We start from the raw sequence: 15,899 nt of genomic DNA, 5'->3' as shown, positions 1-15,899 counted from the left end.
CAAGGACCTTCTGAATCTAGATCAATGCATAGATAATTACTCGTTCCATTTTAATACTTCATTTTAATTCCCACCCGTAATATGACTTGATAGTCCTCCTTTGTGTGAACGGGTAAGAAACTGTCATTTGCTTTTCAATTTCGATACTCGCGTGATGCTTGTGCATAGGTTCATACATATGACATGTCACTGGTCTTGCTGTGATCTTACATTCAATCTAAATATATATAATGTGCCATTGCCATCTTCAATCACAGGCTTCTCTTAGATGAATGAATTGATGCAGTAAATGTCAAACACAACCTAACCTAAGGTTGAAATTCTGGTCTACTTGACAATTGTCGGACTTGATATGGATTCTCTTGACCTGTGATGTCCAAGTATGAAATACAAGCTCTATTTTTACAGTCGATTTTAATTCTGTCTACTGAAATGTGCCTAAAGCCCAAAAACGTTATTAAAAGAAGTTTATAAATTTGCAGTATAGAGACTGTGCGATGATGAGATGAATCTGTGGGTAAACCCTTTTGGTTTAATAAGCGACAATCGAGTGTCTTTGATAATCGCGAGATATATCCTAATTTTATACCGGAGGAACGGCATAAAACTTGCCTTGTTTGAGCGATGTATCTTGATATGTTTGTTCCTATTTAAGTTGTAGGGCGTGCCAACTATTTAAGAGAGGGATGTGTATTCTTAATATATTACACAACAGGCGATTCGTCGTTCATTGTGCATTGGAAAGTGTATGTGAGATGATACCTATATGTACGCTGCTAAACTTAGGATTCATTATCACTGAGGTCATCCGCGTAACCATGCTTTCTGATCTCACCCAAACGCTTTCTCGCTGACGCAAGCGTGTTCTCAAGTTTAAGAATTTGTACCTGCTGCTCCATCTCTAATGTTTTCCCTTCGTACGGTGTCAACTTGCTCAAATCAACGTCGTTTTGAGTTTCGTCAGCCCGAGTTAAATACCTTTGAACTTGACCAACCAATTCTTTACAGGCTCTCGAGACACTGCCTGATGCGGTCTCCAAATTGTCCTGAGTTTTGGAGACAAAGTTTGCCTTGACTCGAGATGCAGCGACGAGTTGGGCTGTAGATGCTGCCACTTCGTTTGAAGCCACAATCAATTGCTCTTGCTGACAGTCATCTCTAATAACACCATCAGCTGTTTGAATCAACACATTTGTGGCACCTGCTACTGCCTTTGAGGCACTAATAAGACCTTCCGTCCACCTGTTGTTTTTCTTGTAATACTCAGTGCGAGTTTGATTGCCCCTTCCCTTACTAACGATTTCTCTTTGTGATTCAGTTGCAGCCGTAATCAAGATAGAGACAGCCTTGGTTACTGCCATAGCTGCAGAAAGTATCGCTTCGTGCACTTCAACATCGACTCCCTTGATATTCGGATTTTGTAAAAGATTGGTTAAAAATTGTGAAGCAGAATTGACGGTGTTTGCAGCCCGCTCCATTTCATCCTCAACCATCGCATCCAAGTTCAGCAGTTTGAGACTAACGCCATTCTTCGATCTCAATGATTCCACGAGGCTTCCAACCTCTTGTAAATCCTGTTGAACTTGTAAATTGCTGTCAATTACCTTATCAACTTTGTCATCTTCGTCAGCCAACTTGCCTAGAACTTCGGACTTTAAGCCACTGAAGTACAGTTCGGTACTATTCAAGACTTTAGACACCAACACAAGCAATGTTTCTTCATTTTGCATTAGGCGGGAAAGACCTTTTGCATTAATAACCAAATCATTGACAGCAGAAGTCAATTCTGAACTTGTCAGAACGATCGCTGAATACCCAGAATCATCATCACCATAGCTAGCTTTACCATCCACAAGAAAGCCATTGAAAGCAGATGCAAAGTCGGTCGCAGTGTCAGAACAGAGTTCGATAATAGAGAGCAAATACTCCGGGGTAGCACTCTGGTTTCCTGCCTGCATTTGGGAACTAAGCTCGTGCTTGCTTTCTTGAATGCGCTTGATGTTATTGTTAAGGAATATATCAATCAAACGCCGAAGTTTGTCAATATTCTCGAGTATGATTTGATCGATCTGAGCATTCATCACATCGTCCTGATCATTCTTACTTATTGCAAGTTCTTTTAAAGCTGTCTCCAAGGATTCTTGAGTGATTTCAAGTTCCATTTCCTTGTCCTTCAACTTTTCATTCAAGTCGCTATCACCAAGTGCATTCAACTTTTTCTCTCTATCAGCCAATTTTTGTTTCATTTCCTCTAATTCCTTCTCGTGTCTCGAAATAAGGGTAGTCATATTCATTGACTGTACTTTACCAGATTGATTTGCTTCTTCTTTGAGAAGGTGCAATTCTGAGCTGAGCTTTTCAATCTCCATATCTTTAGAAGACCTTAATCTGTCTAAATCAAGTCTGGCTCTATCCCGTTCACGAATTAAATCAGCTAACTCAACATTTTTTGATTTGATATCTTTCTCTAGCTTCTCCTTCTTGAGAATAGATTCCTGTGCGCTATTGATCTTTTGCTGAATCTTCTTAAACTTGGATAACAAATTCAAATGCTCCTGGCGCAATTGCGAGTATAGTTTTGCAAGTGACTCGTATTTTTTGGTCCAATTGTTAATTTGCTCCTGTAAGTTGTTATTCAACTCATCTTTTGAAGCCAATTGTTGAGTGGCATTGTTGTTCAAATTGGTCATTTCCGATTCCAAAGATTTGACCCTGTTATCATATTGGGCCAACAACAGCTGGTCGTTATCATACTGGTTCTTGAACATCAAAAGGTCATGTTCGAGTTCCGCAACACGGGATTGCTGCTGTTGGGTCTGTTGCTGTTGCAAATATTGCTGCTCCTCCATAAATCTGCGTTGCTGATCTTGCTGTTGCTGATCGAAGAGTTGTTGTTGCTGTAATTGCGCTTGGAGCTGCTGTTGCCTCTTTAGTTCCAATTCCTGCTGAATTCTCTGTTGCTCTTCTTGTTGCTGGTCAAATATGCCAGTCTGTTGCAAGAAAATCAGATCCACTGGAGGAGGTGGTCCGCGGGGAACTTCAATACTGGCAGTTGGTTGAGAGGACAATTCAGCTGGTGTGTTCGCTTGTGACCTGTCATTTGTTCTATTTCCATTTTCGTCAATTCCAACTAAATCTGGAGGATCGCTCGACAAACGTGGAATAGTAATAAGACTCGTGAGAAATTTTATCGCATGACAGTCCGTGTAAAAGTCTCGCAACATAAAATGCTGCGAGTCAAATCTTTCGTAAAGAACAGTCAAGGCTTCGTCTGCGCCTAATTGCAGATGTAAAGCCCTCAACATAGAGGTACAAAATTTGTAGATTCCGTACGACTCAGCAATCAAAGGAACCAAAGCACTTACCTTGCAAAGATTATTTGGTGTTTGGTGAATTGTGGCGAAGATCAATTTTTGTAGATCATTGATCAGATCTTGGAGATCCATCAATTGTAAAACTGATTCATAGCCTTCGTTCGGGTCGTTCACTGCTCTTAATGAAATGTACTCTTCATATTCAAACATACCATTGAAGCCGGGATTATTGCGATGAAAATCCAATTTTTGAAGTAAGAACTTATCGTATTGGTTAATCAATCGTCCGTAGGCGGTACCCCGGCTGGGAAAAACAGTTGCCAAGGAAGAGAGAAAATCACGATTTCGAAAAGCATCTTTCAAAGTGTTGGGATGGCCCTCTTGTAAGACTTTATGGATCATGATCAACGCCTTGAAAAGCTGAACTTCGTCACTTTGCAATGGCTGAATCTTGACAGCATTCCAAAACGCACGAGAATTCTTATGGTCCCAAGTGTACACGATACAAGCTCGAACATGCTTTCGCTTAGGTGGAACCTCGTCGAGACTACAAGCTTTTTTGACACTTGTCTGTAAGTCGACTTCCGCTCTACTCATTTTAATTGATCGAGTATATTGTGAGGTAATGCTGGAGAAGTCGGTATCGAAAGGGGTGGAGGTGTACTGGGTCACGTGAACAATTTGCACTAACATTGCGGCAGTGTTCAAGTTAAAATGCATAAGCTAGTACAATAGAAGAAGTTGTTAGTGTATGTAGCCTAAATAATCCTCGGCCTAGCTTCTGTTGTACTTAGCCTTACCAAAGTCGAAGGGTAAGTATTTATACTTCAACATATGTTGTATCTGCTTCCTCATTGTTAATGTGAAAAGGATAATGAAATACATCAATAATATGGGCCAGAAAACGGGAATATCGAAGATTGTGAAAAAAGAGGTAAGCAATGCCACCACTGTTGCTCTAGTTGCATTATACCAGAATTTAAACTCGGGCAATCGCCTGATAAAGGGTCTAAATTCTTCTTCCTCGTCCTGTTCAGGATTCTCGCCCATTCCCTCTTCTATCGATTCATTTTTCATCTCCTGTTCAAGGGACGGGTCAAACTTGGGGGTGAGGAAAGCCAAGAATAGGTTAAGAAGATAAATACCAAGCGCGTAGCAAACAATGTACCAACCTTGTGTCACTATAATTCTCAAGAAGAAGAGAGCAAGTAGGATACCAAATCCCATCCATCTACGAGATGTAAGAGGGACAGACTTATCCAAATACTCCTGGTATGTGACCCTGAATTTCTGGACTTGAATGTATACTGGACTCTCCAGTACGCTGGTGGGAATTTCAATTGCCATTCTATAGTTGTTTGTACATACGACGTGTCGTGCAATTTTCACTTCAACGAAATGTTTTATATACAGGTCTATTTGTTTTAAGCAGTAGTGAAAAGCTTTACTTTTTTGGCAGCTTCATCGTACACTCTTGTAGCGTTCTTCGGTTTTTGGTCTTCTGAAATCTCAACAATACTATCCAAGGTCCATATTGGTCTCGATTCGGGCAAGAACTGCTTCCTCAATTCTTCTTGCTTTTGCGCATCGAACACCGCCTCTGACTCTATCAAGCTCGCTATTTGCTTTCTCACTTCAGGGGAAAGAGCGACTCCCGAATATTTGTCCTTAAGCTCGTTAAGTATTGACTCTTGTCTTCTGGCTCTTTCTTCGGCATTCAAGGCCTTGCAAACGTTACCTTTAGCATCGACGATGACATTACCGGACAATTTCTCTACTAACGTCGCATAGAGGCTTCTCTTGTCATCTGCCTCTTCTTCAGAAATGTCACCTCTTCTGATCGCAAGATCTATGCTGTAATTGTAGTCAAATGTTGTATGTGCTTCTGCATCCAACGATTTGACTTTGCTAGCAGTAACAAGCTGAGCGACGTTGAGCATTCTCTCTTTGGCCATTACCATCTCATCCTCATTCAACTCAACCAAGGAGCGTAATGCCTGTTCGATTTTCTTGCTTTCTTCTTCAAGTCGTCTCTCTTTCGCTGCTTTTAAGCTGGCAAGTTCGTCCTGCTGGAGAAATTCTTTCCTGGACATATGCGATTCCTCTTTTGCAGCTTCTTGTGGATCTAATAGCTCCACGTATCCAAATCTTCTCACTCTAGGCGAAAAATGAGGCGTGGGCAAAGGTAACTCTTTTTTCAAAGATACACCAACATATTTTCTTAAAGGATGAAATGGATCGTGATAAAATTTGACATAACCAGGCTCCTTCGCAAAAATTGTGTGATCCTTTCCTATATCGACATTTTCGCCTGGGTGAATCTTGGTACCTCTTTGCCTCATTATGATCTGCCCTGGCTTGACAAAATGTCCTTCGTATGCTTTCGGTCCCAACCTACGACCAGCGGAGTCATTCTTGTTAGTTTTAGAACCTGATACACGTTTGGTTGCAGTTCTCACTTGTGTGAAAATTAATGGTCCTTGGCCGGGTGTTCTAACACCTAGTATGCCTCCAGCGGACCTAACTGCAACTCTGAAGCCAGCAAGATTCATCACTGAGAGTATCGTGGTTTTCGAAAAAAATGCGAGGATTCGAAGTACTGCATATACTATATCTGCGTAAATTTGAGAACGGTACGATCATGGCATTTCACTGCATCTTAAAGAGAAATAACTCAGGGAGATGAGCTGCATGGTAGTTATGCTGTTGTTAGATCGAATCCAGGCATAGAAGAGTCCAAAAAAATGCGCAAACCCGGAATCGAACCGGGGGCCCATCGATGGCAACGATGGATTTTACCACTAAACCATTTGCGCGTTAAATGCTCCGAGACGGGGAATTGAACCCCGGTCTACCACGCGACAAGCGGTAATTCTAGCCACTAAACTATCTCGGATTATTGATTAAAGAACACTCCGGTTGTTTATATACGATGATCTGTGTTTCTATTTTGGGATATTTTGAAATTTTGCATATATAAGAAATCTTCTGGTTAGGTGTAATCTGGGTCAACAAAAGTGACCTGCTATACTAAAATAGTTGAATTGACCTTTTAGTCTCCAAGTGGAAAGAGCATAGCCCCAATGCTGAATCTTGTTCCGAAGGAACCGTTAAACGAGACGGAGATACGTCTAATCGCAACCGAACACAAAATCGGTTAAGTCGGTATTACAGCCGTACGGCCTAATTATTACAGGATCCCGCACACCATGCAGTACGTTCGGAGATTCGGCTCTTAATTTTGACGGACTTTCCGGAGCAAGTTGCAGATCGATTTGTTAATCCTTGCAGCTAAATTCAAATTCATGTAGTTAACCATGTAGGAATGCCTCGGAATGTGTAGTGGCTTTATATTAAACTTAGTCTCCTATCAAGTTTTGACACCATTGAAAACGTATCCTATCACCATCATTTGCTAGTATACACGAAGGCAAAGTAGGGCAAAGACGTAATTTGATATCTTAGTCTTCGTGAACGTACTAAAATTAAAATTTCAATCAGCTGCATGAATTGGCGAATGCAATAAACGATAAAACAGCCGATGTAAAATACCCCGTTTTTGTATAATATACAACATGCAAGCGATGAAAACAATCAACTCATTGATGACGGACTTCTCTTCTGGGTGTGAGATCTTGGTGGCTTATTTTGATTATCGCGTAATGAAAATACTACGATCAACGACTTATAGCTTGTAGTTATGGATTATCGGTTAGTAGCCAAGTGTGCTGTCAATTCTTCTTGGCGACCCTTATTCAGCCGTACGCATATTGTGCTAGGTGCAACACTCATCTCCTTCGGCCGAAGGTCGGCAGGGCATCGGCTGCCCTTGCGGCTGCGGCTACTATTTTTTCCGCATATGACATTCTAATAACAAGAAAAAAAAAAAAAGGAAATTTATTATTCAGCGCGGGGCCATTACTATAAGTACAAATTGGTTGCTCCCACTTGCAATCCTTACTTCATAAATTTTACTTTGAAGCCAAACTGTCTTTAATACCCATTGCATATGTCAGAAGTAATAGGGAAGGATTCTCCACAGAGGATCGACTCGGACACGAATTCCAGCACTTACCATGAAGGTAGTGGATACCCTAAGGAGCATATAGACGATAATGAGAGCGATGGCAATATTCCAAAAGACTTTGTAGGCCAGGACCTCGAAAGAAGTGGTGAAAGTGAATACGAAATGGCTAGATACGAAACCGACGCGACTGCTTCTCGTACGGTCAGCAGAAGAATGACGGGAGGAGATCAATTATTAGAGGAAGCCGCAAAATCATCAGAACCATTGCCAACGATGGGAGGCGGAAGAGATTACCCCCCTCCATTGGCAGATCGTTCACCATATGCTGTATCTTATGAGGGACCTGATGACCCAGAATTCCCCCAGAATTGGCCGGTATGGAAGAAAGTGATGATTTCCGGCACGGTCGGTCTTTGTGCGTTATCCATCTCCATGGGTTCGGCTATGTTTGCAGAAGCTGGCCCGGTAGTACTGGAAATATATCATGTTGGAAATACTGTTGCCACTCTTGGAACATCTTTGTTCGTCTTTGGATTTGCTTCTGGACCTGTGATATGGGGTCCTTTATCTGAATTATACGGCAGAAAACCAGTGATGGTATGTTCCTGCTTTGGTTATATGCTCTTCTGTTTTGCAGTTGCAACCGCCAAGGATATCCAGACTATCATGATCTGTAGATTCTTTGGAGGATTCATCGGTGCAGCACCGCTCGTGGTTGCGCCAGCTGCTATGTCTGATATGTTCGGAGCTGCTACAAGAGGTGAAGCAATGACAATTTTCGCCATGGTTTTGTTCGGTGGCCCCATGTTAGCCCCAATTCTTGGAGGTTTCATAGTCAAGAACCCCGGATTGGGCTGGAGATGGACATCATATTTCACAGGGTTAATCGCCGCATTGGGATTATTTTGCGTGGTGTTCTTCATGGAAGAGTCTCATCATCCTTTGATTTTGGTGAGAAAAGCAGAAGTCTTGAGACGTCGTACAGGTAATTGGGGTATTCATGCTCCTCATGAAGAATTCAGCTTAAGTATCAAGGAAATTGTGGAGAAAAATATCAGCAGACCATTGGTGATGTTGTTCACAGAACCAATCTTGTTCTTGATCACACTTTATAATGCTTTCATCTATGGTATTTTGTACCTTATGTTGACAGCTATACCCTTAATTTTCATCGGAAAGTATCATTTCATACAAGGTGTCGGTGAGTTGCCATATTTATCGATGTTGATTGGAGTTTTTGTCGGAGGTTTTATTGCAATCTTCTTCGAAAGACGTTTCGCCAGAATCATGAAGGCCAACAACAACAGGCCCATCCCAGAAGAGAGACTTCCTCCTATGATGGTTGGATCATTTTTCTTCGCCGGTGGCTTGTTCTGGCTCGGATGGGCTGGTGACTACGCTGATAGAGTCCACTGGATAGTACCTACTATAGGTGCTTCCTTTATCGGATGTGGTTTGATCATGATCTTCTTGCCATGTCTTAATTACATCATTGATTGTTACCTTTTGTTTGCGGCATCGGCACTTGCTGGAAATGCATTCCTTCGTTCAGCATTTGGAGCAGCCTTCCCACTTTTTGCCCGTCAAATGTTTGTTAACATGCAAATCAAATGGGCTGCAACCTTGTTGGGTTGTTTCTCCCTCGTCTTGATTCCTGTTCCTTTCTTGTTTTACAGGTATGGTAAGGCAATCAGAGAGAAATCAAAATACGCTTTCGTTTTATAAAGTGTCAATAAAAGCTCACAAATAGTACACTTATGAGTAAAATAATAATTCAGTTAAATAGCACACCTATGAATAAACTAATAATTTCACCGTTACAGTAGTTCTATTCATGATTCTGATGCAGTGCTGCAGTTGCGAAAATTTCCACTTTGATTTCACCGGTAAATGAATTCGTTTAGGCCATTTTCATCCAGTAGTAGAATACTTGCGAAGAAGGCCAGCGAACTGGCCAAGAAGGCACTCTTGGGGAGGCAAAGTAATAAACTTACTGCCGGGGTAGTGGGGCTAGCAAATGTAGGTAAGAGTACATTCTTTCAAGCCATAACTCGAACACTGCTTGGAAATCCGGCAAATTACCCGTTTGCTACAATTGATACCGAAGAATCTCAAGTAGTGGTGAAATCTCCTATATTGGACCACTACTTGCAATTGTTTCAGTCTCAAAAAAAAATTTCCTCGACATTAACCATCTATGATATAGCGGGTTTGACGCGAGATGCATCAAGTGGAAAAGGTATGGGTAATAAATTCTTGAGCGAGATAAGGCTGGTGGATGGAATATTTCATATGGTTCGAGGGTTCATAGACGACGAGATCATTCACATCGAGGAAAATAAGGTTGACCCATTGAGGGACATTGAGATTGTCAATGATGAGCTCATTCTTAAGGATTTGGAGTACTTGGAGAGTGCAATAGAGCAGACAGAAAAACTATTAAAGAAACCACACAGCAATGTTTCGAAGGTGCAATTTGCACTTGATACTTTACTAAAAGCGCAGGATTTGTTATACAATGCGAAGAAGATTTCCGTCGAGAATTGGAGTGATGAGGAAATTGAAGTCTTGAACTCGGTCAATCTCCTCACGGCGAAACCGATGGTGTATTTGCTCAATGTCAGCGAAAATGACTTGAGATCTGGAACCAACGAATTCCAGCCAGGGATCGAAAAATGGATCCGCGAGACCTGTCCCAAAGACAAGCTATTGGTATTTTCAGCCAGTTTCGAATCCAAGATAGCCAGAGGTGAAGAAAGCGAAGAATCAAGCAGCCTTGGCGCAGTAGTTCAGGCTATGCGAGAGTCGCTTAATCTCATTTCGTTCTATACATGTGGCCCCAAGGAAGTTAGGCAATGGACTGTACGGAAAAACACAATAATACCCGACGCTGCTGGAGTCATACACACGGACTTGAAGACTACATTTATAACGGCCCAAGTGTACAAGTATGACGACCTTAGACTCGAGGAGGCTCCGTTAAATGAAAGCAAGTTGAAAGCCAGTGGCAAACAACTACGCGTCGGAAAATCCTATGTGGTTGAAGACGGCGATGTTTTGTTAATCAAAGCTGCAAAAGGAAATAATAGGTGAGTTGCTCCAGTGAAGACAATAAGACGAATGAAACAATAAGTTCAACAACACATTGTATATAATTGGAACTATTGCCCATGTGTCAAACAATGTTGTGATCACAATACAGAACAAGTCCTACAAAGATTTCCCATCCTTCTTTATGACACAGCTGTCAGCGGCGCTATCATGCATGGCAAGAGCCGCGCTGCGCCAATTCATCCTAGGTGAGATGAATTACATAAGTTTTACAGCGTATTTCTCAGAATCTTCAGGGGTATTTCACATCACAAAAGTCAACGCTCGTTTAAGCTTATCTATAGTAGGAAGTTTGTTCTCGCACGAGCGCATCAAACTGCGTTACCACAACTAGGCTTCCCCACTTTAGAAAACGACACAAAACACTTATATCATCCGGTGGCTTTGCATGAATGTTCAGAACTTTATCTGGTAGGTACTCATTTACGACATCATCGAATACAAGTTTAGTGTCAAATAAATCTACCAGGGGATCTATACCTATGATTCTGTCGGTATACAACTACTTCTTCTCTGGAACCGACCAGAATGTGCGTCCATTCTCTACAAACAACCCTATCATGTCTTCGGACGTGACGGACCTGTTCCATCCACGGTTGAAGACTATCTTCCAACAACTAGATTCGTTGGCACCCCGATTTGTTTTGAACTCAGGCGATATCCAAATCTTGACACATCCCCATGTTTTTTATTCAACTTTAAAAGATAAGATTCTTGCGGCAAAGACGCGAGTCTACTTGAGCTCTCTATACATCGGTAAGACGCAGCATGAGCTCGTGGACTGCTTAGACGAGGCTCTCACCAAAAACGAAGAACTTAAAGTGTACCTACTCACGGACGTACTTCGTGGCACACGTGAGGCACCGAACGGTCCTTGCTCAGCATCTCTTTTGGTACCCCTTGTTCAAAAACATGGGAAGCACAGAGTCGACATCAGGATGTATCATACTCCACATTTGAACGGAATACGCCGATCGGTCACACCCAAGCGAGTCAACGAAATGCATGGCCTCCAACACATGAAATTGTATGGATTCGATGACGAAATTATGTTAAGTGGTGCCAACTTATCTGAAGACTATTTCACCGACAGACAAGACAGATACTATCTCTTTCGCAGCAAGCCACTCTCAGATTACTACTTTGACATACACTCCGCGGTGGCTTCCTTGTCGTATCAGATATTAGAATCAAAAGAGAAGCAAGGATTCAGATTGAACTGGCCAACATCAAATGCCAGTTGTGAACCACACATGAACCATCAACGTTTCATAAGCGACTCCTCCTTCCTTCTTGAGCCACTCCTTAAACAGCATAAGCTCAAATCATTTGAGCAATTCAATGATACAGATAATTTTGATACTATAGTGTATCCAGTATCACAGTTTACACCTTTGATGCAACCCAATTTTGACCCTTCAACGGAAAAGCCTGTTATCCTCAGACTCTTATCATACTTGGATTCACCCAACGTCAAATGGTGGTTTACTGCGGGGTATTTTAACATGTACCCTCAAATTCAAGAAAGACTTTTAAATGGTTTAGCAAAGGGAACGGTCATAACTGCAGCCCCACAGGCAAATTCATTTTACAAGTCGGCAGGTTTTTCATATTATATTCCTGAAGCATATCTTTTGTTTGCCAAGAGATTTTTGGAAGAAGTGACGAAAAGAGGTAAACAGGAGCTTATTAAGTTATACGAGTGGAAGAACGGTGTAGTAAACACTCCAGGTGGGTGGTCATATCACGCGAAAGGGTTATGGATAACAGTTCCTGAGGACCCAAAGCCCTCGATCACCATTATAGGCTCCTCCAATTACACAAAGAGAGCTTACCTGTTAGACCTCGAGAGCAATGCCGTTATTATAACGAAAGATGAAAAGCTCAAGCAGCAAATGAGTGACGAGGTGGCCAATTTAATGAAATTTGCTGAGCCCTTGGAACTTGACGATTTTAAGCCGAAACCGAAGGCTATATCAGTAGCAGGAGATGGTGCTGAACCCAGAAACGAGGAAGAAGGGGAAGGCAGACGCATTAGTTATGCTGCACACCTTGCGGTTAAGGTACTTGGTGGAAAGTTTTGATCCCGATGTATGTTATCTATATAATTAGTCCCTGTTCTAACGTCTTTCATACTTCGATTTGATGACGGTAGGCAACAGCCCCATTTTGGAGTATACAATGTGTTGATAACCCATGATTCCAATAGCGATCAAATGTAAAGGTAGTGTAATCCATGGGCCAAAATTGACAGGGATTTTGTTCCAAGATGGTGTTGAGCTCTGGGCCTGAATGAACTTTGAGATTGCAAAAAATAATACCTGGCTACAGGTGAAACAAAAATAGCCTCTAGAGAGCCCTGTTGACTTCAGCTCGAACCATTGGAGAGATAATTGCGGCATTAACTCAAGACTCGAGAATATGACCTTTAAGCTCCACACATAATCTAAGCAATCTAGAAAGTTGAGGGTGGCCCGTTGATAATGAGCGTAATATGCTAGAGCAACATACATGACAAAAGCTACCAGTAAGTAAAATTTTATGGTGCCACTGAGACTTTGGTTTCTGCTTCTTGTGTGTGGGTATAACATGTACATCTGGTAATGGATGCAAATTAACACAATAACGGACATTACATCGCATGTGAGAACTGGCAATGAGACGGAAGGTAAGGGATAAAGGGGATATCTCAGTCTGAAAAGATCAATTGCCGTTCTGCCTTTATATGTAAAAGCTGTACCCATGTTAAGTGCTCTTGCTAATAAGGATAATAAGATAAAGTCACACGATAGTCCATTTACAGATCCCCGGCGTTTATTATACCGCAATTGAGCAGTAAGGGAAAGCACATTAAACATTGAGCTTATGCCCATCCCAACTTCCATTCTTACATTCGTCTTGGTATATCAACCCACGGGTGCTACGGATAAACTTAACCGGGTGCAAATAAGCCACAGGTGTGCATACTACACTGGTGCGACCAGATCGTGCGTTGAGCTGCTTTGCATTGAGATACACCATTTGCAACATGCTGGAGACCGATGGGCAGTGGGATATTATAGTCTCAGCTCTTCAAGATATCAGCAACGCAAATCTGTCCAACCCACTAGATAACGTCTATGGTGATAAGGTATCTGGCTCTGCATTAGATGGGATGACACCCGACGAACTAGAACAACTTAAACAAGAAGTTATCGAACATAAAGCCAATGTTGCTGTTGTAAAGCGATTTATAGACACATGCAAGGAAAACCTTGGAATGCTCATCGAGTCGCAGCAGACTGCTAAGAAGGTTGCGTCACCTGAAAAAGAGGTTGTCAACAGAAAGAGTCTGAAAATGAATGGAAAGCAAACAAAGCGTCCAAGACACGGACGACTGTTCTGGACTTCGAAGTATAATCCCCTGGAACCAATAGTAGTGGGGCTGGAGATCGCTTACAAGCTTAGAAATCGCCATTTTGAGGAGTGGATACAATGTGAGGTTGTTCGCGTAATAGGAGATGGTACGAAGTTCGAAATTCGAGATCCAGAACCGGACGAAAACAACAACTTGAGTGAGACGTTTAAAGCAAGCTACAAGGAAATATTATTAATACCGGCAGAGGAAGTTACGTCCGAGTTGCTGAATTATCCAGCGAGCACAAAAGTGTTAGCTCGTTACCCAGAGACTACGACGTTCTATCCAGCTGTGGTTGTTGGACACAGAAGAGACGGAACTGTAAGATTAAAATTTGATGGAGAAGAGGAAGTGAACAAGGAAACAGAGGTGGAGAGAAGACTCGTGTTGCCTCTACCGGAAAAATAACCACAAGAGCATACCAAATGCTCACATGCAAAACGGGAATCATCGTTGTGACATGTCTGTACGAATAACTGTAATTATAGCTCACTAGCCACCAGTAACTCCTAATGTTATCAATGCCATAGTTTTGAACAAAAGACCCATACACCCGAAAATTTATCGCCGAAGTTCAACGCCGTAGTTTGTATATCGAATTGTTCAACATGGACGAAATGGACATCGATGACTATTCAAGAGTATGTTTCGCCTCAAAGCTAGATGGTTAAATTGTGGCCGGTGTAGGATGGAATTTTCAGTTTGGAGGGCTCGTTGCTGGTCAGGTGATGAAGCTGGGTCGACTAATACTATCTCACAAGCCCATTTTGATCATTGGCAATTTTCTTTTACACACATGCTAATATCAGGATCGCTCTAGATCTCCTGTCAGGGACAGATCAAGATCTCCAACTGGACGTGATGAGAGTCGCAGCCACCGTGGTGGTCGTGGAGATCGTGGTGGACGCAGAGAAAGGTTCAGAGGTGCTCGTGGCGGAAGCAACAGGGACTTTTCCCGGAGTGAGCTGAACGGTTCCCCTGATGTAGGTGATCGCAATTATGAGAACTCTATATTCATAGGTAACGTGCCATTTGAATCTACATCCCAGGATATTCGGAATCTCTTCGCAGACTATAATGTGGTTCGTGCCGATATAGTCACTAGTAGAGGAAGAAGCAGAGGAATGGCCACCGTTGAGTTTGGGTCCAAGGAAGATACCAAGAGGGCGATCTCCCAATTTGACCATCATGAACTTCAAGGAAGGGAGATTTTTGTGAGACAAGATTACCCTCCCCCAGACAAAAAGAGAGAGAGGGAGGAACGCAGACCAAGAGAACGGAGAGACCGCCCAGAAAGAGAACGTCCTGGCGCAGGTGCACCTCCAGGTCAATCAGGGCCCGAAGTGTTTGTAGGAAACTTGCCATTCTCTGTGTCTTGGCAAAATCTTAAGGACTTGATGAGAGAAGCTGGTAACGTCATCAGAGCGGACGTCAAGACTGACAGCTGGGGAAAATCTCGAGGCTTTGGTACGGTTATCTTTAGTACCGAGGAGGAGGCCGCATATGCAATTGAAAAGTTCCAAGGGTACGACATGGGCGGCAGAAGAATTGATCTCCGTCCAGGTAGGGGAGACAATCGACCTCCACCTCCTGCGGCTGAGGAGAGAAGGATTACTGGCCAAAACACTGAATTTACTAGAAACGTTGTTGGAAACGGAGAGCGCAGTAACACCATTTTCGCAACCAACTTGCCTTTCGTGACAAATGTTGACGACTTGTACGAGCTTTTCGAGACAATTGGCAAGGTCACAAGAGCAGAGATTCAATTTGATAACAGGGGAAGACCCAGTGGAAATGCTGTTGTCCAATTCGACCTGGAGGAATTTGCCGAGCTTGCAATCACCAACTTGAACAACTACAACTACGGAGGTAGAGAATTGGGAATTTCATTCTCACAAAAAGTAGAGGCCGCTGAATAAGCCTCATATGCCCAAGTATGTAATTAATTAGTTACAATGAAGCAACAACTTCTAAAACCTTATTGAAGCACCACACTTCTAAACTTAATTACATAGCCCATGTGCTCTACAGAGGCACGAACATACCGGCT

The 15,899-nt window shown here is 42.4% G+C and overlaps 9 protein-coding genes and 2 non-coding genes across 11 annotated transcripts; 5 read left to right on the top strand and 6 right to left on the bottom strand. All coding sequences in view use genetic code 12, as the record gives it.

Moving 5' to 3' along the window:
* Window positions 1-782: 782 nt before the first annotated feature.
* SLA2 (Sla2p) lies at window positions 783-4,034 on the bottom strand (the record flags this gene model as incomplete). Its single annotated transcript, XM_001483510.1, has 1 exon — window positions 783-4,034. The coding sequence occupies one exon, from the start codon at window positions 4,032-4,034 to the stop codon at window positions 783-785; it is 3,252 nt and encodes a 1,083-aa protein (XP_001483560.2).
* A 54-nt stretch (window positions 4,035-4,088) lies between these two features.
* PGUG_04288 (protein retreival receptor) lies at window positions 4,089-4,661 on the bottom strand (the record flags this gene model as incomplete). The annotated part of the gene is made up of 1 exon (XM_001483509.1): window positions 4,089-4,661. The coding sequence occupies one exon, from the start codon at window positions 4,659-4,661 to the stop codon at window positions 4,089-4,091; it is 573 nt and encodes a 190-aa protein (XP_001483559.2).
* A 77-nt stretch (window positions 4,662-4,738) lies between these two features.
* On the bottom strand, window positions 4,739-5,866 carry MRP7 (mitochondrial 54S ribosomal protein bL27m; the record flags this gene model as incomplete). The annotated part of the gene is made up of 1 exon (XM_001483508.1): window positions 4,739-5,866. One exon carries the CDS (start codon window positions 5,864-5,866, stop codon window positions 4,739-4,741), a length of 1,128 nt encoding a protein of 375 aa, XP_001483558.1.
* A 193-nt stretch (window positions 5,867-6,059) lies between these two features.
* Window positions 6,060-6,130, bottom strand: PGUG_06009. The gene has a single exon. It is a non-coding gene; the product is annotated as a tRNA-Gly (tRNA).
* Window positions 6,131-6,138: 8 nt separating this feature from the next.
* On the bottom strand, window positions 6,139-6,210 carry PGUG_06008. Its single transcript has one exon. It is a non-coding gene; the product is annotated as a tRNA-Asp (tRNA).
* Window positions 6,211-7,323: 1,113 nt separating this feature from the next.
* On the top strand, window positions 7,324-9,066 carry PGUG_04286 (MFS transporter; the record flags this gene model as incomplete). Its single annotated transcript, XM_001483507.1, has 1 exon — window positions 7,324-9,066. One exon carries the CDS (start codon window positions 7,324-7,326, stop codon window positions 9,064-9,066), a length of 1,743 nt encoding a protein of 580 aa, XP_001483557.2.
* A 165-nt stretch (window positions 9,067-9,231) lies between these two features.
* On the top strand, window positions 9,232-10,434 carry PGUG_04285 (uncharacterized protein; the record flags this gene model as incomplete). Its single annotated transcript, XM_001483506.1, has 1 exon — window positions 9,232-10,434. One exon carries the CDS (start codon window positions 9,232-9,234, stop codon window positions 10,432-10,434), a length of 1,203 nt encoding a protein of 400 aa, XP_001483556.2.
* Window positions 10,435-10,844: 410 nt separating this feature from the next.
* On the top strand, window positions 10,845-12,536 carry PEL1 (CDP-diacylglycerol--glycerol-3-phosphate 3-phosphatidyltransferase; the record flags this gene model as incomplete). The annotated part of the gene is made up of 1 exon (XM_001483505.1): window positions 10,845-12,536. One exon carries the CDS (start codon window positions 10,845-10,847, stop codon window positions 12,534-12,536), a length of 1,692 nt encoding a protein of 563 aa, XP_001483555.2.
* A 36-nt stretch (window positions 12,537-12,572) lies between these two features.
* Window positions 12,573-13,337, bottom strand: PGUG_04283 (uncharacterized protein; the record flags this gene model as incomplete). The annotated part of the gene is made up of 1 exon (XM_001483504.1): window positions 12,573-13,337. The coding sequence occupies one exon, from the start codon at window positions 13,335-13,337 to the stop codon at window positions 12,573-12,575; it is 765 nt and encodes a 254-aa protein (XP_001483554.2).
* Window positions 13,338-13,480: 143 nt separating this feature from the next.
* On the top strand, window positions 13,481-14,257 carry PGUG_04282 (uncharacterized protein; the record flags this gene model as incomplete). The annotated part of the gene is made up of 1 exon (XM_001483503.1): window positions 13,481-14,257. One exon carries the CDS (start codon window positions 13,481-13,483, stop codon window positions 14,255-14,257), a length of 777 nt encoding a protein of 258 aa, XP_001483553.2.
* Window positions 14,258-14,973: 716 nt separating this feature from the next.
* GBP2 (single-stranded telomeric DNA-binding/mRNA-binding protein) lies at window positions 14,974-15,768 on the top strand (the record flags this gene model as incomplete). The annotated part of the gene is made up of 1 exon (XM_001483502.1): window positions 14,974-15,768. The coding sequence occupies one exon, from the start codon at window positions 14,974-14,976 to the stop codon at window positions 15,766-15,768; it is 795 nt and encodes a 264-aa protein (XP_001483552.2).
* Window positions 15,769-15,899: the final 131 nt, after the last annotated feature.

The sequence above is a fragment of the Meyerozyma guilliermondii genome, genomic scaffold (assembly GCF_000149425.1).
Source record: "Meyerozyma guilliermondii ATCC 6260 scaffold_5 genomic scaffold, whole genome shotgun sequence".
NCBI classification, from domain to species: Eukaryota; Fungi; Ascomycota; class Pichiomycetes; order Serinales; family Debaryomycetaceae; genus Meyerozyma; species Meyerozyma guilliermondii.
This window is presented reverse-complemented; position numbering and strand designations above follow the sequence as displayed.